At 42.1% G+C, this 23481-nt stretch overlaps 1 protein-coding gene across 2 annotated transcripts; it reads right to left on the bottom strand.

The window, feature by feature from the left end:
• Positions 1 to 12671: 12671 nt before the first annotated feature.
• On the bottom strand, positions 12672 to 19822 carry LOC121847301 (E3 ubiquitin/ISG15 ligase TRIM25-like). Of its 2 annotated transcripts, XM_042327936.1 has the most exons (7): positions 19163 to 19822; positions 17987 to 18082; positions 14584 to 14743; positions 14399 to 14458; positions 13668 to 14167; positions 13290 to 13321; positions 12672 to 12791 (listed from the first exon to the last, which is right to left on the bottom strand). In XM_042327936.1, exons 1-6 carry the CDS (start codon positions 19757 to 19759, stop codon positions 13310 to 13312), a joined length of 1425 nt encoding a protein of 474 aa, XP_042183870.1. In that variant the 5' UTR covers positions 19760 to 19822; the 3' UTR covers positions 12672 to 12791; positions 13290 to 13309. The 2 variants fall into 2 exon arrangements, with proteins under 2 accessions (XP_042183870.1, XP_042183851.1); XM_042327917.1 differs by lacking the exons at positions 12672 to 12791; positions 13290 to 13321 and adding an exon at positions 15067 to 15291 and having other exon boundaries at positions 13650 to 14167; positions 17978 to 18082.
• Between the last annotated feature and the right edge of the window lie 3659 nt (positions 19823 to 23481).

A 23481-nucleotide genomic window follows, 5' to 3' on the forward strand; every position in this document is an offset into this window, starting at 1 on the left:
AAAGTACTTGAATGGGGTAGTGGGTTTTTAATGACTGTAGGGTTAGTTGTCATGGTGCAGGAGCAGATAGGGTCAAAGTAGTGGAATGGGGTAGTGGGTTTTTAATGAGTGTAGTGTTAGTTGTCATGGTGCAGGAGCAGATAGGGTCAAAGTAGTGGAATGGGGTAGTGGGTTTTTAATGACTGTAGGGTTAGTTGTCATGGTGCAGGAGCAGACAGGGTCAAAGTAGTGGAATGGGGTAGTGGGTTTTTAATGACTGTAGGGTTAGTTGTCATGGTGCAGGAGCAGACAGGGTCAAAGTAGTGGAATGGGGTAGTGGGTTTTTAATGACTGTAGGGTTAGTTGTCATGGTGCAGGAGCAGACAGGGTCAAAGTAGTGGAATGGGGTAGTGGGTTTTTAATGACTGTAGGGTTAGTTGTCATGGTGCAGGAGCAGACAGGGTCAAAGTAGTGGAATGGGGTAGTGGGTTTTTCATGAGTGTAGGGTTAGTTGTCATGGTGCAGGAGCAGATAGGGTCAAAGTAGTGGAATGGGGTAGTGGGTTTTTAATGAGTGTAGGGTTAGTTGTCATGGTGCAGGAGCAGATAGGGACAAAGTAGTGGAATGGGGTAGTGGGTTTTTAATGACTGTAGGGTTAGTTGTCATGGTGCAGGAGCAGATAGGGTCAAAGTAGTGGAATGGGGTAGTGGGTTTTAATGAGTGTAGGGTTAGTTGTCATGGTGCAGGAGCAGACAGGGTCAAAGTAGTGGAATGGGGTAGTGGGTTTTTAATGACTGTGGGGTTAGTTGTCATGGTGCAGGAGCAGATAGGGTCAAAATGTGAAATGGGGTAGTGGGTTTTTAATGACTGTAGGGTTAGTTGTCATGGTGCAGGATCAGATAGGGTCAAAGTAGTGGAATGGGGTAGTGGGTTTTTAATGACTGTAGGGTTAGTTGTCATGGTGCAGGAGCAGATAGGGTCAAAGTAGTGGAATGGGGTAGTGGGTTTTAATGACTGTAGGGTTAGTTGTCATGGTGCAGGAGCAGACAGGGTCAAAGTAGTGGCATGGGGTAGTGGGTTTTTAATGACTGTAGAGTTAGTTGTCATGGTGCAGGAGCAGACAGGGTCAAAGTAGTGGAATGGGGTAGTGGGTTTTTAATGACTGTAGGGGTAGTTGTCATGGTGCAGGAGCAGATAGGGTCAAAGTAGTGGAATGGGGTAGTGGGTTTTTAATGACTGTAGGGTTAGTTGTCATGGTGCAGGAGCAGATAGGGTCAAAGTAGTGGAATGGGGTAGTGGGTTTTAATGACTGTAGGGTTAGTTGTCATGGTGCAGGAGCAGACAGGGTCAAAGTAGTGGCATGGGGTAGTGGGTTTTAATGACTGTAGAGTTAGTTGTCATGGTGCAGGAGCAGACAGGGTCAAAGTAGTGGAATGGGGTAGTGGGTTTTTAATGACTGTAGGGTTAGTTGTCATGGTGCAGGAGCAGACAGGGTCAAAGTAGTGGAATGGGGTAGTGGGTTTTAATGACTGTAGGGTTAGTTGTCATGGTGCAGGAGCAGACAGGGTCAAAGTAGTGGCATGGGGTAGTGGGTTTTTAATGACTGTAGAGTTAGTTGTCATGGTGCAGGAGCAGACAGGGTCAAAGTAGTGGAATGGGGTAGTGGGTTTTAATGACTGTAGGGGTAGTTGTCATGGTGCAGGAGCAGACAGGGTCAAAGTAGTGGAATGGGGTAGTGGGTTTTTAATGATTGTAGGGTTAGTTGTCATGGTGCAGGAGCAGATAGGGACAAAGTAGTGGAATGGGGTAGTGGGTTTTAATGACTGTAGGGTTAGTTGGACGTGTGTCATAATTTCCCATTTTGTATCACAAAGTATCATGGATTTATATTATAATCCAGTTGGGGGCGGTAATGCAACATATTGGATTCCAACCAACGTTAAACTCCAAAGAAGAAGAAACATTATATTATGTCTATGTACAGTGTTGTAACGATGTCTCTCTCTCATTCCATAACTTTCATGGTAGTTGGATGTGTGGGTCTCTGGATATGAATGAGGTGCTGACAGACAATCGTTGATGGATATTTATAGAGCTCTGATCAGGACAACAGTTGATTACAGGTGTATAGTTTATGGAACAGCAGCACAGACTTGTCTTCAGAAGCTGGACAGAATCCAGTATATGGCTTTAAGGATATGTATTGGTGCATTTAAATCAACATCTGTATGTGTCTTACTAGTGGAGGCAGGTGAGATGCCTTTGGATATACGACGTAATAAATTGTCATTAGCTTATTGGGTTGAAAGGCTGTGAGGTTGAGCATCCCACTGCTACTGTTCTAGATGACTGTTGGGAATATACTAGTAGACAAGGCAGTGGTTTTGGTTGGACAGTTGGAAAGCTTGCTGATGACAGTGGTTTGAGGGAGTTGGAGGTTGGCCCTTCTGTGGTGATAGGGGATGTTCCTCCATGGTTACTCCCAGATCCTGTTGTTGATCTAACCTTGGTAGAGAAAAGGACAGATTGGTCAGAAGTCAGTGATAAAGGGAAACTGGTTGACAATTACATTGGTAGAAGTTATGCTTTTTTACCACTTTTCACAGATGGATCCAAGGACCCAGATAGTGGAGCACAGGAGCAGACGTTTACCTTCCTGAATTTGATGTGCAGATATGTAGAAGACTAACAGATGAACTGTCAGTATACTCAGTTGAACTGTTGGTGATAATAGTTGCCCTCCAGTGGGTGGAGGACGTACAGCCTTTTAGGAATATAGTATGCTCAGATTCTCTGTATTTGAATAGTTTATCATCTGGTAAATCTAATAGGAGTGACCTTCTATTGGAGGTAGCAATGTTATTATGGAGAATTGAGAGAATGGGTGTAGTAGTGAGATTCTGTTGGGTCCCAGCACATTCAGGTGTGGAAGGGAATTAAATTGTACACCAGTTAGCTAAAAGAGCTTTGAAACAAGATATCATTGATATTAATGTTCCACTAGGTAGAAGGTGAGGCCAAATGTAAGCTCAGAGACAGTTTGATAGATGTGTGGCAGAAGAGATGGGGCTCTGAGCACAAGGGACGGCATTTATATGCCCTCCAAAGAAAGGTTGGTGGACCAAGATTCAAAGGTCAGATTATGAAGGAAGAGGTGGTGTTTACTTGATTGTGTTTAGGACGTTGTACATTGAACTGGTCCTTACATCTGGTTGGCTGCATGTGAATGGTTTGTGTCTGGAGGGTATTGTCAATGAAACGGTGGAGCTTGTGTTGTTATATTGTTGTAAGGATGTTGAAGAGAGGGAAAGGTTGAAGTGTAGGGTAATTGAGGTTGGATGGGGTTGGGGGGGTTTGGAAAGGATTTAGGGGATGGGGGAGGGTCTATTAGAAGTTAGTAGGGCTCTTTTTTTATTTTCTCAGAAGTACTGAGTTTAGTAGGAGGATTTATAAATGTTGTAAACCGTGATTGAACACACTCCAGCACAGTAGGTGGCGCCATGCACCTTTAACGTTGATTTGCGGACCGCTATTATATCATAGAAGAAGTAGTTGGTCGTGTGAGGTTTTTGTGGTTCCTGAGGAGGGTTACTATTCTTTTTTCTTTTAGAGTATTTTCCAATTTTATTTTCTCTTCTTGAGGGTTTATTTATTGGTTTCCACTCTTTATCGGTTAGAGTTGAGGGGGGAGTAGGGTTGTTTGTTTGTGCGGCGTGATGGCTTCAACCGAGTGAAGAAGAAACGCTCTTGCATCAGGTGCATTCTGGAGAATGGTGTGGAGGAATTTCTGATCATGGTCGGCGAACAGGTGGGAGCAGAACATATACACTCTGTATCCAGAATGAACAAGGAGGTTTTTGTTGATGAAAAAGGTGAGTCTTGTTACTTGACTAGTTACCAGTATCATTTTTGTATCATTTTTGTGAGGGGTGTGTTGGTGCCCGATTTCGACAAGAGTAGTGGTGTCTAATCTGCCTCCGTTTAGAGTTGGTTCGTTTTGGTAACTTTACAAGTGGTTTTCATTTCATTTGCTCTCGGCTAGGTGTCTCTTTTCGTAGACAAGTGTTTGTTTCTTAACTTCGCACCCCCCCCAACATTCCGCTGAAAAGGCAGCGCGGGATATTCAAAAATATTTTTTAGAAATATTTAACTTTCACACATTAACAAGTCCAAAACAGCAAATGAAAGATAAACATCTTGTTAATCTACCCATCGTGTCCGATTTTTAAAATGTTTTACAGCGAAAACACAACATATATTTACATATATTTATGTTAGATCACCACCAAATCCCAAAAACACAGACATTTTTCCCAGCCAAAGATCCAAAACCAGAATTAGAGATAAAATGAATCACTAACCTTTGATAATCTTCATCAGATGACACTCATATGACATCATGTTACACAATACATTTATTTGTTGTTTTATAATATGCATATTTATATCCACAAATCTCGGTTTACATTGGCGCCATGTTCAGAAATGCCTCCAAAATATCCGGAGTAATTACAGAGAGCTACGCCAGATAACAGAAATACTCATAAAATTTAACGAAAGATACATGTTTTACATATAATTAAAGATACACTGGTTCTTAATGCAACCGCTGAGTCAGAATTTTTTTAAACGTTACGAAAAAAGCATACCATGCAATAATCTGAGACAGCGCTCAGACGTAAATATATTTCTCTGCCATGTTGGAGTCAACAGAAATACGAAATTACATCATAAATATTCCCTTACCTTTGATGATCTTTGATCAGAATGCAGTGCAAGGAATCCGAATTCCGCAATAAATCGTTGTTTTGTTCCATAATGTCCATTACTAGTGTCCAATTAGCTACTTTTGCGCTGGTCCAGGCGAACTCGGACAAAAACTTCAAAAAGTTATATTCCAGGTTGAATAAACTGGTCAAACTAAGTAGAGAATCAATCTTCAGGATGTTATTATCATATATATCCAATAACATTCCAAACGGAGCATTTGTTTTTGTCTACAGAGTAATGGAACGCAGGCGATATAATGACTGCTCTGTGTAACCAGGAACTGGCATTCTGCTAGACCAGTGACTCAAATAGCTGCCATCTGGTCCCACATCACACTAGAGGCTTCATTCCACGTTCTACTGACTGTTGACATCTAGTGGAAGGTGTAGGAAGTGTGAACAGATCCATATCTTATTTGGATGTGAATAGGCAATGAGTTGATAATCAACCAGCCCCAGAATTTCCACTTCCTGTTTGGAAGTTTGCCTGTCCTATGAGTTCTGTTATACTCACAGACATAATTCAAGCAGTTTTAGAAACTTCAGAGTGTCTTCTATCCAATAGTAATAATAATATGCATATATTAGCATCTGTGACAGAGTAGGAGGCAGTTCACTATGGGCACGCAATTCATCCAAAGTGAAAATGCTGCCCCATATCCCTAAAAGGTTCATTTTAACAAAGATAGTGTGGGGATCGAGGGCAGGCAAGCGCTACCAGCCAGCAGCGGGGGCAATGACTAGGATGGACACTACATTTTTAACATTTACTGATAAAACTAGTTCATTGCATCCGCCAAGCAGCCCAGTTATATAATATTACCATATGTCTCAGCTGTTTGTCGTAATCGCGAAAAACAGGCCTTATTTTAGGTCATGTTTCACCCTGCCAGCTCCTATTAGTTGTATTGAAAAACAGGCCTTATTTTAGGAGATGTTTCACCTTGCCAGCTAATATTAGTTGTATTGAATCAACAGGTCTTATTTTAGGTGAAGTTTCACCCTGCCAGCTCCTATTAGTTGTACTGAATAAACAGGTCTTATTTTAGGTGATGTTTCACCCTGCCAGCTCCTATTAGTTGTATTGAATAAACAGGTCTTATTTTAGGTGATGTTTCACCCTGCCAGCTCCTATTAGTTGTATTGAACACTGTGACACCAACTCACCTTCTGAAAGTTCTATTCCCAGTCCATTGTTCTGTGTCACAATGTCAGCTTCACTGTTGTTATCAATGAGACCAGCCCTCGTTAACCTTGTAGGTTCACCTCAGGTAACGTATTATTAACTAGGTAACAGCTACTTGTTGAGGAAGCTCACTGTCCACCTGGGTACACGTTGTAGTGACACAGTGATAGTGATGGTTGGCGCATTGCCATCAAACGTTAAATTTTTTTCATCATGGTTATCCTTTTTTACATTTTTATAAAAAGATGCAAAACCGAAACAAAACGCATGTCCCTGTTCTCTTTTTCAAGACGTGGCCCATTTAAACAGCCAGGAGACATTTGTTTTATTAATAAAAAACCTTTTTGATGATATGTTGTTTCTAAATGGCTGCAATTGGCGTTGGGCAGGTTTGAGACTGATCTCTGGAATGAATAAGAAAAATACACCTTATTTCTCAGCTGCCTCACTGATGTCTTTACGTGAATTAATAACTTTTAATTGTTAAATATATCCAATAGATGGCACCATAAGACCATGAAGCATCAGTTATAGGCTACAAGTAGTAATATGATTGACATAAAATAGCATGCAACCAAAGACTATATGGTCACTCATTACTTTACAGTTAGCTTTATATCTCGTATTAGTCCTGTGTTGCTTTTTGGAGATCAAAACAACATTAACGATAGCAGGTATTGAACCCTGGTCAAATAATCACTAGTCAGATGTGTTAACCACAACCCTAGTAAACATGCATTATAGCCTGATGTTAATATGTCATATTGGGAGTAAACAGCCTCGGAATAGAAAGACGATGCATCTTCCAGCCCGCCAATAAATGACATCATGCAAACCCTCGCGTTCAGTAAATGTACCTCAACATGCCCCTCTCTTGTGGGAGAAGGCAGAGTGATCGCTGCCGCTGACTTAACAAGCTTTTGTCAGGGCTTGTTTAGTTGGCTTCTTGTACTTGACCTAAACTAATCTTAACTGTCTTATGCTGCCATCTATTGGAATTATTTAGCAACTGCAGCAGTACTGAATAAAGTGTATTACTAAAGTAGTAATTACTTAGAATTACAAAAATATAATATGTTCTAGTTCATTTTATCACTAACAACCGTAAAATAACAATTTATAGCATAATGAAATGAACATAAACCAAAAACACTTAACAGTTAGTGTTTCCTGTATTTTTAGAGTACCTGTACACCTTTCTGATTACAATATATTATTGTGCTTATATTTTACAGTAATTACTTATCTACGAAATTAACAGGATTTACTTGGCAACTCAAATTGCCGTTAACTTATTGTACTTTATTTTACAGTATTTTTGCTGTAAAACTACAGTTCGGTTGTATGTGACTTTACAGTAACATATTACATTTACAGGTAAAATATGCCAATACTACTGTAAACTTCTAAAACATTTGCATTACCAAAACAAGTAAATGCAATACAAATAATATGTTCATACATAGATACAATACATAGAAATACATACATAGATACAATACATAGATACACATACATAGATAGAATACATACATAGAAATACATACATAGATAGAATACCTAGAATACATACATAGATACAATACATACATAGATACAATACATACATAGATAGAATACATACATAGAAATACATACATAGATAGAATACATACATAGATAGAATACATACATAGAAATACATACATAGATAGAATACCTTGAATACATACATAGATACAATACATACATAGATAGAATACATACATAGAAATACATACATAGATAGAATACATACATAGAAATACATACATAGATAGAATACCTTGAATACATACATAGATACAATACATACATAGATACAATACAAAGAAATACATAGAAATGCAGAGATACAGATGAATGTAAAACTCCCATCGGCCTGTAGAAGGAGTACATCCGTCCTGTCTTTGAAATGGGCTGTCAGCAGGAGGACAACACAAGGGCCAACTGCAGTCGCTCCACCCTTTTCAAACCTTGACAGGATGTGCCCAACCTCTTAATTTGTTGGTTTCTGGATGAAGTACTGTATGATAATTGAGACATCTGTCAGTAACTTGAAGTGGTTGTAGAGTTCCTTCTGTGTGAAAAGGTATTGACACTTACTCCTCAGCTCAGTTATCTTAGGTGCCTGGGCTAGTGTTGATGGCACTGCCCTGTAAGTAAAACGTTGCTTGCATGAGCTGCAAGAGTTGTCCTCTGTCACCTCCGGCCGGCCCTTCTCTGGAATAAAGCTGCTCCAATTTCTTACGCTTTGCCTCCAAAGTTTCTTCTGTGGGAAAGTCAGGCTGCCATCTTACACAGCCATGTTTGTCAGTTGGCCCTCTTGCACTGACTACAGTCGATGAGCCTGAGAGTGTTTTTTTTTTTCTCTTTCTTAGCCGTACCAGAGGATTATCACCATTCTTATGCTCAACGCCTGTTTTCATCTGATTTAAGAGGGATCCATTGCCACTCCCAATTGTAGTGCCATCTTTCATTGTATCAGTGAAGCTTTTCGGGTACTGTTGTACCATCCTCTTGGATGTTGTACGGCAATCTGCTCTTGTCGGATTAGGCTCAATAATTCTCATTGCATCTACTGTAATTCTCACCATCTATATTGGTTGTCCTGGGGTTGGCCGTGTGCCTCTGGTGATGGCTGATCTCAGGTTCATGGATATTTTGCCCCAAGGAACAGTGAAGTTCTCCGGTCAGATGTCCAGGTCTACAGTACTGGTTGATGACAGGGTTGTGTTGGATGACAGTGAAGGGGAAGGGCTGGATGTGGAGGATGGCTGTGAAGGGGAAGGGCTGGATGTGGAGGATGGCTGTGAAGGGGAAGGGCTGGATGTAGAGGATGGCTGTGAAGGGGAAGGGCTGGATGTGGAGGATGACTGTGAAGGGGAAGGGCTGGATGTAGAGGATGGCTGTGAAGGGGAAGGGCTGGATGTGGAGGATGACTGTGAAGGGGAAGGGCTGGATGTAGAGGATGGCTGTGAAGGGGAAGGGCTGGATGTAGAGGATGGCTGTGAAGGGGAAGGGCTGGATGTGGAGGATGACTGTGAAGGGGAAGTGCATGATGGCTCAAATGTTAATGTATCCTTGATGGCACCAGCTGTGTCACTCCTTGCTTGTCCTAGACTCAAATGTTACTCTGTCAACGTGAACAATATCGACAAAAATATGTACTCCGGCTGAAATGTTCCACAAAGCCCCTGATACTGTGAGATCCCAGATGATCTCCAGCTATGGCACATCAAGCACCTCTCACAACTCATCTGCTATAACACCATCCTCTACTCCTTCACATCTCTTACCAACTCATCCATCTGCTAAAACACCATCCTCTACTCCTTCACATCTCTTACCAATTCATCCATCTGCTAAACACCATCCTCTACTCCTTCACATCTCTTACCAACTCATCCATCTGCTAAAACACCGTCCTCTACTCCTTCACATCTCTTACCAACTCATCCATCTGCTATAACACCATCCTCTACTCCTTCACATCTCTTACCAACTCATCCATCTGCTAAAACACCATCCTCTACTCCTTCACATCTCTTACCAATTCATCCATCTGCTAAACACCATCCTCTACTCCTTCACATCTCTTACCAATTCATCCATCTGCTAAAACACCATCCTCTACTCCTTCACATCTCTTACCAACTCATCCATCTGCTAAAACACCGTCCTCTACTCCTTCACATCTCTTACCAACTCATCCATCTGCTAAAGACCATCCTCTACTCCTTCACATCTCTTACCAACTCATCCATCTGCTAAACACCATCCTCTACTCCTTCACATCTCTTAAAACCTCTAGTGACTCCCCATCCCGCATGAGGGAGCGTAATCATCGACTGACACTAATTTGCATAACGCAACGGACATAAATATTCCTAAAAATATTCCTATTCATGAAAATCACAAGTGAAATATATTGAGACACAGCTTAGCCTTTTGTTAAGCACCCTGTCATCTCAGATTTTCAAAATATGCTTTACAGCCAAAGCTAGACAAGCATTTGTGTAAGTTTATCGATAGCCTAGCATAGCATTTTGTCCAGCTAGCAGCAGGTAACTTGGTCACGGAAATCAGAAAAGCAATTAAATTAAATTGTTTACCTTTGATGAGCTTCGGATGTTTTCACTCACGAGACTCCCAGTTAGATAGCCAATGTTCCTTTTTTCCAAAAATATTATTTTTGTAGGCGAAATTGCTCCGTTTGTTCTTCACGTTTGGCTGAGAAATCGCCCGGAAATTGCAGTCACGAAAATGCCGAGAAATATTCCAAATTAGCTCCATAATATCGATAGAAACATGGCAAACGTTGTTTATAATCAATCCTCAAGGTGTTTTTCAAATATCTATTCGATAATATATCCACCGGGACAATTGGTTTTTCAGTAGGACCGATTGGAGTAATGGCTACCTCTGTATTTTACGCGAGAATCACTCTGGGAGCCATCAGGTGACCAGTTGCACAATGTAGCCGCTTATGGGTATTCTTCAACATAAATGCGTAAAACTACGTCACAATGCTGTAGACACATTGGGGAATACGGAGAAAGAGTAATCTGGTTGATAGCCCCTTCACTGCTCAATAGGGACGCATTGGAACGCAAAGCTTTCAAAACATGAGGCACTTCCGGATTGGATTTTTCTCAGGCTTTCGCCTGCAATATCAGTTCTGTTATACTCACAGACAATATCTTTACAGTTTTGGAAACTTTAGAGTGTTTTCTATCCTAAGCTGTCAATTATATAAGGGGCCGCCTGCCTCCAAGTCCTGGGAAAAGTAGTTGTCTGTAGAAACACCAGGGGCCTCAGGAACATTTTCACTTTGTGTTTCCAACACTGTCTCATAAGCATGTTTGATGGAGCTGTTTTTGTGTTCTGGATAAATGAGACGCAAATGTACATTTAACAGCATATGTTTTTTCACATCCCATAAAAGGATAACTCATTTCTCTGCCCTCTAGCAAACCATCCTTCAGTCAAAAATCTATTGGGCAAATAAACATTTTGTCTGCTGATTGAAATGGAGCACTTTTCACAGATCTTTGATATGTCTTGTGGTCTCTGTAGAAGTGAGACTTAAAGGCAGTAAATTGCCTGAATGAACGGGAACATTTGGGCCACAATTAAAAGATCAATTGAGGTTTCATGTGCTGTCTGAATGATAATACTGTATTAGATTCATGCAAACAAGATTTACACTGAAACATTTGAACTGTGTAAGGTTGATTCTGGGGAATAACAAATAAACTAAACTGTATGTGAAAACAGACCTGAGTTTAAATACTGTTTATCATAATGTTGAATACTTAATAAGCGGTGCTTGATTAAGTTTGTATTCCCTGGCTTTCGTTGTGCAGCTGGAGGATGAGGCCCTCGTCACCTGTTGTGATCTGTCCAACAAATATCCCCCGGTGAAGGCAGGGTCCTGTCTCATCCAACACTTCAATGACTGTTATGGAAGTGAGCATTATCTAACATTAATTATTTTGTCTTGTGAAATTATGTTGAAAAAGAATGTCATTAATGAGGGAATCAATAAGTCCAGTACAACCATTACCTCTCATTCACATCCCTCTATCATCACTCCCTGGGGGAGTACAACCATTACCTCTCTCCTCTTTCACATCCCCCTATCATCACTCCATGGGGGAGTACAACCATTTACCTCTCTCCTCTTTCACATCCCTCTATCATCACTCCATGGGGGAGTCCAACCATTACCTCTCTCCTCTTTCACATCCCTCTATCATCACTCCATGGGGAAATCCCAATAATCTCTCCTTCCTCCTGAAGTGTAGCATTCCTTCACTACTCCTCACAAATGTTAAAGCATTGGGTTGGTGTTGGCATGGGGTAGAGGGAGTTTACATATACCAGTCATTTCCTTTATAGTCCATGAAGGGGAGTGGACAAGTTCTACAGGAATTAAACCATATTGAGGGTGTCTGCTTTCTATAGAGAGAGAGAGAGAGAGAGAGAGAGAGAGAGAGAGAGAGAGAGAGAGAGAGAGAGAGAGAGACACACACAGAGAGAGAACATCAGGTAAAGTTGTGGAGATGAGGGTATATGTGATCAGAACCCCTCCAGTCTGGTTAACCACAGTTAGGTCCAGTATAGACGATCAATACAAGTCACCATTTAGAATGTGATCCAGTTCAATGGATCTGAACAGAACTGGGGGACGTCAGACATGAAGTTGTCTAAACACAACTGGAATATCATTAGTTAGTGATTCATTGTTAATGGATTTTCAATGAGGAACACAGAGGAACAACCTGACAACACACATAACAAACTAACAATAAAAACAAAGAGGAGGAAACCACTAAAGTCATTACCATATTGTCATGTTGTAATGACAGGGAGAAACCATCTAACATCTAGAATACTACTTTAGATCTGGTCTAAAGAAGCCTAGTGCACTACGCAGGGAATAGGGAGCTATTTGGAACAGAGACACTAACTCATGTATGAAAATCTTTCTCTCCCTCGTCTGTCTGATATGTCTGCCCATTTCCCCTCCCATTTCATTCTATTCTATCAGCCACACCACTAGCTCACCTCCACACAATCCATTTACAAGTTAAAGACACACCTTGGAATAAATAACAAAGGAAAACTATTACAATATGAAGTTTGTGTTGTATATTTTATTTCATAAATCATATTTAATCACTGAACAGTAGCAGACCTAACTTAATCTGTTTCTGACTCTGGATAGTGGATCAAAAAGACCATCAATCTCCAATGACATTAAAGTACTATTCTGAACATTACTGATATACTGAGTGGCAAGTCAAGATATCTGCTGGTTTTATTGTTTGGTCAATACCTCCACCTGCTGGACAGGATTAATGTTGCTTGACTGAGCAGTATGGGAGGATGAAAGATGACAAATTTAAGGCCGGTTTCCTGGACATCTACATTGAACATACTTTTTAGTCCAGGACTAGGATTAATCTGTGTCTGGGAAACCAGTCCATATAGTTGAGTTACTATCTGTTCATGTCCAGGAAACCAGTCCATATAGTTAGTGATTCTACCTGTTCAATGCCACTGAGGAGAATTACATCGAGACAGAGAACCAATTGAGAAAACATATCAATGGTTCTGAATGCCAACCAATATACCAATATAATATATCAACACCACACATCATGATTCATGGAAATGTACAACATTAAAACATTGCATTTTATTAAATATGAAAACAAATTATTTTAATGCATGAAATCTGAAGATCAAAACAGTCAAAAAAATATTTTGTAAAGAAAAACAGAGCAGAATGAATCATCACATCTGTGGACCATCACCACCAGCATGACTAGTATCTATGTGGACCCTACTACAGTTTAACCAGCTCAGCTATAGACTACACCAGCATGACTAGTATCTATATGGACCCTACTACAGTTTAACCAGCTCAGCTATAGACTACACCAGCATGACTGGTATCTATGTATCTATTTAACCAGCTGGACCCTGACTAGTATCAGTTCAACCAGCTCAGCTATAGACTACACCAGCATGACTAGTATCTATGGACCCTACTACAGGCTCACCTACACCAGCATGACTGGTATCTATGTGGACCCTAGTTCAACCAGCTCAGCTATAGACTACACCAGCATGACTAGTATCTATGTGGACCCTACTACAGTTCATGACTAGCATGACTAGTGTGGACCCTACTACAGTTCAACCAGCTCAGCAGTACCAGAGAGCCAAAACCCAGGATAGAGGGGCTGAGTGAATGTGGTCTGGACTCTGTAGAGGAGGGTCATTGTGTCAGAGACATTGTAGAAGGACAGAGTACCTGCCTTGTGATCCAGGTACACTCCTACTCTGGAGGACTGAGGGCCTGATGCTTTAGTCTCAACATTATTGTGTCTGAAATAATAACCATCACTAGAGCACTGTAAACTCCAGGACTTGTCATTGATTCCGAATGCATTACCTCTCTCTGTTCTGCTGATGTCTTTATATGAGACTGTTGTAATAACATACACCCCACTCCACTCCACCTCCCAGTAACAGCGTCCAGACAGACCCTCTCTACACAGAACCTGGTAGTTGTTTGTGAATCTGTCTGGATGGCCAGGATATGGTTGGTCTTGGCGTGTTTGGGACACATTTCTGTTCCCTTCAGACAGAGAGAGACGTGTGCCTGCTGTGTTTGGGTCCAGTGTGAGCTGACAGGAATCTGGGAGAAGAGCAGAGACCAATGAGGGGAGTTAGAACAATAAGTTAAGTCAGATACTGTATCTACCCTGTCTTTGATTAGAGCACAGCAGAGATCAAATCAGAGAAATATGAGGAGTCAAATAGATACCTAGTCTTTGATTAGATCTACTATTGCTATATATTTCTAGAGAGATTGTTAGGAGTGTCAGTAAAAAGAGACTGTTAGTTACTTCACAATAAAGAGACTCACATTGTAACAACTGTTCTCTGGTCTTGGGCTCTGGAGGCAGTACAACCTCCACTATATTCACTACAGACACACAAACACATTGACAGAGAGAGGGAATGTTATCATCATACCATATTCCACATGTATATGACTAGTAGGGAACTTTCAATGGTCTAAAGTTGATGTTCTTATTATTTTCAACACACCTGTAGTGGAGATCTTGTTCCATTCTCCTTTAAGGAAGTCTTCTAGTTTCTCTCTCAGTTCAGACACAGTCTTACTCACGTCTCCAAAGTACTGAAGAGGACGGACAACGATGCTGGGTAAGTCTGAAGATACACTGATACTGGAGAGAGACTGATAACTCTGGAGAGAGAGAGAGAGAGGGGGGGACAGAGACAGAGGGACACAGAGAGAGCGAGAGAGGGACAGAGAGAGTGGGGGACAGAGACAAAGAGGGACGGGGGACAGAGGGGGACAGAGAGCGAGAGGGTGACAGAGAGCGAGGGACAGAGAGAGCGACAGAGAGAGGGAGACAGACAGAGAGACAGACAGAGAGACAGAGAGAGGGAGACAGACAGAGAGAGGGAGCGACAGAGAGACAGAGAGAGAACAGAACCAAATGATTGAGACGAATAGTTTCACATTAAGTTAATTTAATATCACATGTAACAAGACTGTTGAGTTACCTGGAGGAAAGTGATGTGATCCTCTGTGTGTGAGAGCTGCTCCAGCTCAGTGCTTCTCTTCCTCAGCTCAGCTATCTCCTGCTTCAGTTGCTCCAGGAGTCCTTCAGCTTGTCTCACTTGAGACTTCACTTGGGCTCTGATCAGCTCCTTCACCTCAGAGCTCCTTCTCTCAACGGAGCGGCTCATCTCAGCAAATATCTTATCACTGCCCTTCACTGCAGAGCGCTGTTGAGAGAGAGATGGACTTGTCTTAATTTAATGAGCCATCCTCATTACACTGACACACACCCCCTAAAAACACATTGCGTGCCACCACAACCTCCACACAATCGCATTATACAGTACCCGATACCACAGTACAATACACCATCCAGCACCACATTCCAACCGTACATCCAACCCCTCCTCTCCAGCCGTACAGACAGCCCCCTGAGCTCCCATACCTCCTGAAACATCTCCACACCGTTGATCGTTTTGTAAAACTCCATTTCAACCCTAAGGCGTCAACAGTAATGAGATTACCCTGGCAACACAGAAAAACATGATGAACAGTCTGTCATTGCAGAAGACACCCCTCCCCAACTCCCATGTCAACCCGAGCCAACCAGCTATTGGAGTCAAGGGCTCCATGTAATACCTTCCACTGGATGACCCCTGACCTTTCCAGCACTGGGAGCTGATAGAGCACCCTCCACCTATACCCTGCCATGCTTTCAGCCCCCACAATCCCCTGCCACTGATGCCCCTTCACTCTCGCTAAGCTCCTGATGTGTCTAACCTTGACAATGAGGGTGTACAACACCTTACTTTACCTCTGAAAACTCCCCAGGCTCAGAGTGTCCTTTGGACTCTCCTGCCAGTCCCCAGTCTCTGCTCTCACTTGCAGTGGTGTAAACGGTGGTGGCCCCTCCTCAGGCTGCTCCAGCCCCCTCCTCACAGGGTCAAGCAGAGCCTCCTGGACCTCCTCCATGACTTTCTCCAGCAGCCTAAGAGACGTCAGTCCCGAATGCTGTGCCAACTCTCCCCCACCCCCGACCAGAAAATAATTCACTAACTTGCTCGGGAGGGAGGATTCTGCCAAGTTGTTGATGATCAGCACCCTCCCTCTGTATGACATTTGGGAGAGGAGCCACTTTGCCAAATGGCTGTTGATGATGCAATGCCAAAAACCAGGAGGTTATACCTGTCTAGACTTTTGTGTGTGTTTATTGTCAGGTACTGTTTGGAGATCAACAATTGCCTGTCAGCACACCATTCATGATCAGAGACCCACACAACCCACTACCACGGAAGTGATGGAATGAGACAGAGAGAGAGAGACATCATTACAACACTGTACATAGACATAATATAATGTTTCTTCTTCTTTGGAGTTTACCGGCGGTTGGAAACCCACATGTTGCATTACCTCTGTAATATCAAACTATAATATAAACTATCATATCAATCTACTTAACTTCGTGATACAACATGGGAAAAGGAACATTCAATTGAATAAAAAATAACAATAAAAAACCACTCTTCCAACTAACCCTACACTCAGTAAAAATTTATTAAAAACCCACTGCCCCATTCAACTACTTTGACCCAATCTGCTCCTGCACCATGCCAATGACCTGGGAGGATGGGACACCACCACTCAACACACCCTGTAACTCTTCTGAAATCAAATCTAGTATGACCAAATACTTCTCTGCAGCTGCCACCACAACATCTATTTTCTGTGATTTACGTTCCATCTCTGTGGTACAGTTGATAACCATTGCTATGAACGCTAAGAAGCCAACCTTACTGAAGCATATATCACTCGTTGTCCTATCCCTCTGTGCTGCACAGATCTACTACTCACAGGGATCCTCTCAGGATCCCTCACCCTTGACCCATCCTCCTCTACTTTCTTCACTGCCTCAGCATACGACACCTTCTGCACAACTCTGACTCTATCCACCTCAACCTGCCTCTCTCTCACCGGGCACTTCTGATCCCCAGCAACATGGACACCCCTACAGTTGACACACAACTTTATCCACTGACACTACACAATCCTCTTTCCCATGACCTCCTGCACACTTCCCACATCTTGGAATCTCCCTCCTACAAACTGCTGCAACATGACCATAAACGTTGCACCTGAAACAGCTCAGTGGATTCAACACAAAGACTCTAACAGGATAACTGATATATCCTAACATGTCAGGTAAAGACTCAAAACTTAAAAGGACTGACAGTGACTCCTCTGTTTCACCACGCTCACCACCGGGTCTGCGTCGTACCAAACGGTGGTCATCACAAACACCAGGAGTCTTCAACTTCAATTGCTCCACCTCCACACTTAACGCTACCCCAGAAATCACTCCTTTCAATGGTGTCCTGTTCCCAAGACCAAAGCAAGAAACATATCCTGACCAATGTAAACATCTGTTTCCCATGCCAATATAACCCATTTGACAGAGAGAGAGAGAGAGAGAGAGAGAGAGAGAGAGAGAGAGAGAGAGAGAGAGAGAGAGAGAGAGAGAGAGAGAGAGAGAGAGAGAGAGAGAGAGAGAGAGAGAGAGAGAGAGAGAGAGAGAGAGAGAGAGAGAGAGAGAGAGAGAGAGAGAAAGAGAGCTCCATGTTAATGTATAGGGGACACAAGTCAGTCATGGTTATGTGATGAGGTAGGCCCGCTTGCGACTTCAAAATCAGTGTCGGCCCAATGGGGACTGTCTTCTAGGTGTAAAGGTCAAGATGTTGGTCTCTCCCGCAGTAGACCTAGGTTCACATCCCATTGGTTACATTAAGCAGTCTATTGTCTGAAAGGGGTCCAGACAGCCTGCTCCCAACAGTGGTGTCAGTGGCATTGGAGAGGGGCCCCTCTCCTCTCACTCTGACTGGAAGAGAGAAGTGAACTGGTGTGTCTCCTCTGGTCAACAATACTCACCTTGAGAGACTCCACAGCCTGTTGGAGCTCCTTCAGCTCCTTCTCTCTCTCCTGGAATCTCTGCTGGACCTTCTGCTGACTCATCCTCAGCTGCCTCTGTGGAGAATCACTCTTCAATGAGCTATGAAGCTGTAGTAGTCCAGTAGATCAATAGTATAGTAATGTGACATAGGGCCCATAGAGAGGAATTGTGATAGAAAACTTACATACTTATCTGATTTATTTGATATTAATAGTAAACAATTATATAATTATCTAAGCTAAGGCTGAGTTTAATTGTGTCCACTCTATCTTCCTGCAGCTAGTCTAGGTTTTACTAGATATAGTCTGGGTGTAGGGGACATGGGTTTTAATAGAGATCGCTTGAAGCTGACAATTGATTAATGTCTTGGTGATTAAATGCATGTGAGACAAATGTCTCCGGTCTGACTGAGCCTGTATTCTATAGATAAGATTGTGTGAATGACTCGAGATAGAGAGAACCTGAAACAATAGAATCCTTTCATCTGGGAAACTTATCCTGAAGGAGTAGAATAACCCCCCCATGCAGATAAACATCAGTATGGACACAGGTTGGGTTATAGTGCCCAATCTGCATGGGGGGCAGCCATGGTTGATGCAGTTTTAGGTTTGGTATATAAAGACCCGGTATTCCCTGAATGATTCAAGCACTCGGTCCGACAGTCAAGACAATAATTCAGCGATATTAAATAAAGATGGTAGTTTGAAGAAATGACCGAGTCTCTCTCAGTACTGACTTTCCACAACACTATCAAGTTGTATTTGTTCTGTAGATCAATAGTATAGTCATGTGACATAGGGCCCATAGAGAGAAAGGTCTACAATCTTGATGGACCCTTTACATTATAATGTTGATTTGTTGCTATTTGAATGATTATAGTTTTAACAGTCGGTGTAAATGTATCAAGGAGTTGAGACTGAACTTTAGACTCATTAAAGGCCATTCAGAATGATAACAGTGTTTGACTTTAGACAATGGTGATACATTTGGAGAGTCTGGGTTAACATGGCAATATACTCAAGGTTGTGTTCATATTTGTTCTTCCGTGGATCAATTTCATTTGAATGATCTCATATTCAAACAGTCTTAGTTCCTACTGTATCTTTAATTATTTGTTTATCAGACAGTCATCAAACAAATTGTTCTGGTCTTACCTGTTTCTCAGTCCTCTCTGCTGCAGCTGACACTGTATCATGGCCTTTATGTTCATCCATCACACACTGATAACAGATACACTGCTGATCGGTACGACAGAAAACCTCCAGCAGTTTGTCATGATGAGAGCAGATCTTCTCCTGTAGTTGTGCGGTGGCTTTGACCAGCTTGTGCTTCATGAAAGTAGGAGATTCATAGTGAGGATGGAGGTGAGTCTCACAGTAAGAGGCCAGACACGCCAGACAGGACATGAGGGCTTTCTGTTTTCTGGTCCCAGTGCAGACATCACACGCCACATCTCCAGGTCCAGCATAACACAGATCAGGAGAGGGAGCAGCCTGGAGTCCTGTCTTCTTCAGTTCCTCCACCACCTCAGCCAACATGTTATTTTTCCTTAGAGTAGGCCTTGGAGTGAAGGTCTCTCTGCACTGAGGACAGCTATAGACCCCTCTCAGAACATTGTTATCCCAGCAGTCCTCAATACAGATTCTACAGTAACTGTGTCCACAGGCAGTAGTGACCGGCTCCTTCAGTAGCTCCAGACAGACAGAACAACAGAACTGGTCCTGGTCCAGCAGAACTCCTTGTTGAGCCATTTGGATGGTTGTTCACTCTCACACAGACAGATGAGACAGAGACTCAGGTCAGTTTTGTTTCCTCAGAAGAGAGTTTGTGGGAGGGGGAGGGACTTCCTGGTTCTGCCAGAGGGGTGGGGTCAGCAGGGTAGCCTAGGGGTTAGAGCATTGGACTAGTAACCGGAAGGTTGCAAGTTCAAACCCCCGAGCTGACAAGGTACAAATCTGCCATTCTGCTCCTGAACAGGCAGTTAACCCACTGTTCCTAGGCTGTCATTGAAAATAAGAATTTGTTCTTAATTCACTATACACAAACTCAGTGAGCATAACCTTGCTATTGAGAAAGGCCGCTGTAGGCAGACCTGGCTCTCAAGAGAAGACAGGCTATGTGCACACTGCCCACAAATTGAGGTGGAAACTGAGCTGCACTTCCTAACCTCCTGTCAAATGTATGACTGTTTTAGAGACACATATTTCCCTCAGATTACACAGATCCACAAAGAATTTGAAAACAAATTTTGATAAACTCCCATATCTACTGGGTGAAATACCACAGTGTGCCATCACAGCAGCAAGATTTGTGACCTGTTGCCACAAGAAAAGGTCAACCAGTGAAGAACAAACACCATTGTAAATACAACCCATATTTATGCTTATTTGTTTTCCCTTTTGTACTTTAACCATTTGTACATCGTTACAACACTGTATATATACATATAATATTACATTTGTAATGTCTTTATTCTTTTGGAACTTCGGTGAGTGTAATGTTTACTGCTCATTTTTATTGTTTATTTCACTTTTGTATATTATCTACCTCACTTGCTTTGGCAATGTTAACGTATGTTTCCGATTCCAATAAAGCCCCTTGAATTGAATTGAATTGAATTGAGAGGGGAGGGATTAGAAGGAGTAAGAGAGAGGGGGGGATAGAGAGAGAGAGAGGGGGAGATAGAGAGAGAGGGGGAGATAGAGAGAGAGATTAGGAGAGAGAGATTAGAGAGAGAGAGAGATTAGGAGAGAGAGATTAGAGAGAGAGAGATTAGGAGAGAGAGAGATTAGAGAGAGAGATTAGGAGAGAAAGATTAGAGAGAGAGAGAGATTAGGAGAGAGATTAGAGAGAGAGATTAGGAGAGAGATTAAAGAGAGATTAGAGAGAGATTAGAGAGAGAGAGATAGATTAGAGAGAGAAAGAGAGATTAGAGAGAGAGAGATTAGAGAGAGAGATTAGGGAGAGAGATTAGAGAGAGAGGCCACATATAGATTCGAGAGAGAAAGAGAGATTAAAGAGAGAGATTAGGAGCGAGGCCACATTTAATCTGATCTGTCCTACCGGCCACATTTAATCTGATCTGTCCTACAGGCCACATTTAATCTGATCTGTCCTACAGGCCACATTTAATCTGATCCGTACTACAGGCCACATTTAATCTGATCTGTCCTACAGGCCACATTTAATCTGATCTGTCCTACAGGCCACATTTAAACTGTATTTTACCCACTCCTGATCAAGACCAAGCTAAATTAGAAATGGTGGTTTAGACTCAAAGATACGACTCTGCTGTGCTCTACAACTAAAGCTGCCTAACCAGTATAACAGATACATACCTTTATATGGCTCTGGGACACATCTATATACTGTATGGCTCTGGGACACATCTATATACTGTAAGGCTCTGGGACACATCAATGGTCAAAAGTTTTGAGAATGACACAAATATTAATTTCCACAAAGTTTGCTGCCCAGTGTCTTTAGATATTTTTGTCAGATGTTACAATGGAATACTGAATTGGACCGACCAACCAGTGCTCCCGCACATTGGCTACCCGGGCTATCTGCATTGTGTCCCGCCACCCGCCAACCCCTCTTTTACGCTACGGCTACTCTCTGTTCATCATATATGCATCGTCACTTTAACCATATCTACATGTACATACTACCTCAATCAGCCTGACTAACCGGTGTCTGTATGTAGCCTCGCTACTTTTATAGCCTCGCTACTGTATATAACCTGTCTTTTTACTGTTGTTTGATTTCTTTACTTACCTATTGTTCACATAATACCTTTTTTTGCACTATTGGTTAGAGCCTGGAAGTCAGCATTTCACTGTAAGGTCTACTACACCTGTTGTATTTGGCGCACGTGACAAATAAACTTTGATTTGAAGTATTATCACAAGCATTGCATAATTGTTAAAGGCTTTTATTGACGATTACATGAAGTTGATGCAGAAAAAATATTTGCAGTGTTGACCCTTCTTTTTCAAGACCTCTGCAATCTGCCCTGGCATGCTGTCAATTAACTTCTGGGCCACATCCTGACTGATGGCAGCCCATTTTTGCATAATCAATACTTGGAGTTTGTCAGAATTTGTGGGATTTTGTTTGTCCACCTGCCTCTTGAGGATTGACCACAAGTTCTCAATGGGATTAAGGTCTGGGGAGTTTCCTGGGCATGTACCCAAAATATCAATGTTTTGTTTCCCGAGCTACTTAGTTATCACTTTTGCCTTATGGCAAGGTGCTCTATCATGCTGGAAAAGGCATTGTTCATCACCAAACCGTTCCTGGATGGTGGGAGAAATTGCTCTCGGAGGATGTGTTGGTACCATTCTTGATTCATGGCTGTGTTCTTAGGCAAAGTTGTGAGTGAGTCCACTCCCTTGGCTGAGAAGCAACCCCACACATGAATGGTCTCAGGATGCTTTACTGTTGGCATGACACAGGACTGATGGTAGCGCTCACCTTGTCTTCTCCAGACAAACTTTTTTTCCTGGATGCACCAAACAATCGGAAAGGGGATTAATCAGAGAAAATGACTTTACCCCAGTCCAGAACAACATGTTGGTGACTGTCTGATAAACAAATAATTAACGATACAGTAGGAACTATGGCTGTTTGAATATGAGATCATTCAATTGAAATAGAGCCACGCAAAACAAATATGAACACAACCTTGATTATGTTAACCCAGATTCTCCAAATGTATCACCATTGTCTAAAGTCAAACACTATTATCATTCTGAATGGCCTTTAATGAGTCCAAAGTTCAGTCTCAACTCCTTGATACATTTACACCGACTGGTAAAACTATAATCATTCAAATAGCAGCAAATCAACATTATATTGTAAAGGGACCATCAAGATTGTAGACCTTTCTCTCTATGGGCCCTATGTCACATGACTATACTATTGATCTACAGGACAAATACAGTTTGATAGTGTTATGGAAATTCGGTACTTTCAGGTTCTGTCTATCTCGAGTCACACACACAATCTTATCTATAGAATACAGGCCCAGTCAGACCGGAGACATTTATCTCAAAAGCATCACTAATCATAGACTGGAATGTGGCTGTTTGGTTTTTATCACCAGGACATCAATCAATTGTCTACAAACGGTGTCAGTGGAGGAGGTGTTAAACCTATTGAAATCATTACCTGGTGGTAAATCTACAGGTTATGGTCTTATGGACAATTCTTTGCTTCTATCAATTTTTTGCTTCACTGTGCTGCTCCCCAGATTGCAGTTCCACTGAGATACATATTTAATTGGTCACTGGAAAAGGGGATGTTTGCAAATGTATGGAAGCATGCGAAACTGTCCTATTCCGAAAGACAGCAAAGAACCCATTACTCCTGCTAATAGTCGACCAATTAGTCTACTCCCTATACACTCAGTAAGATGTTGGAGGGTATTGTGAGTAGACAAATGTGGGACTACATGGAAAAGAATGATCTG

This window comes from Oncorhynchus tshawytscha, linkage group LG01 (assembly GCF_018296145.1).
Source record: "Oncorhynchus tshawytscha isolate Ot180627B linkage group LG01, Otsh_v2.0, whole genome shotgun sequence".
NCBI classification, from domain to species: Eukaryota; Metazoa; Chordata; class Actinopteri; order Salmoniformes; family Salmonidae; genus Oncorhynchus; species Oncorhynchus tshawytscha.

Bases quoted from the DNA above. Each gene is read 5' to 3' on its own strand.
- LOC121847301 (XM_042327917.1), bottom strand. From the start codon at position 19,759: ATGGCTCAACAAGGAGTTCTGCTGGACCAGGACCAGTTCTGTTGTTCT. The intron at 15,292-17,977 runs GTTGACCAGAGG...CTCTCTCAACAG, and splicing joins AGTCTCTCAAGGTGAGTATT to CGCTCTGCAGTGAAGGGCAG. The intron at 14,168-14,398 runs GTGAGTCTCTTT...CTCTTCTCCCAG, and splicing joins CAGAGAACAGTTGTTACAAT to ATTCCTGTCAGCTCACACTG.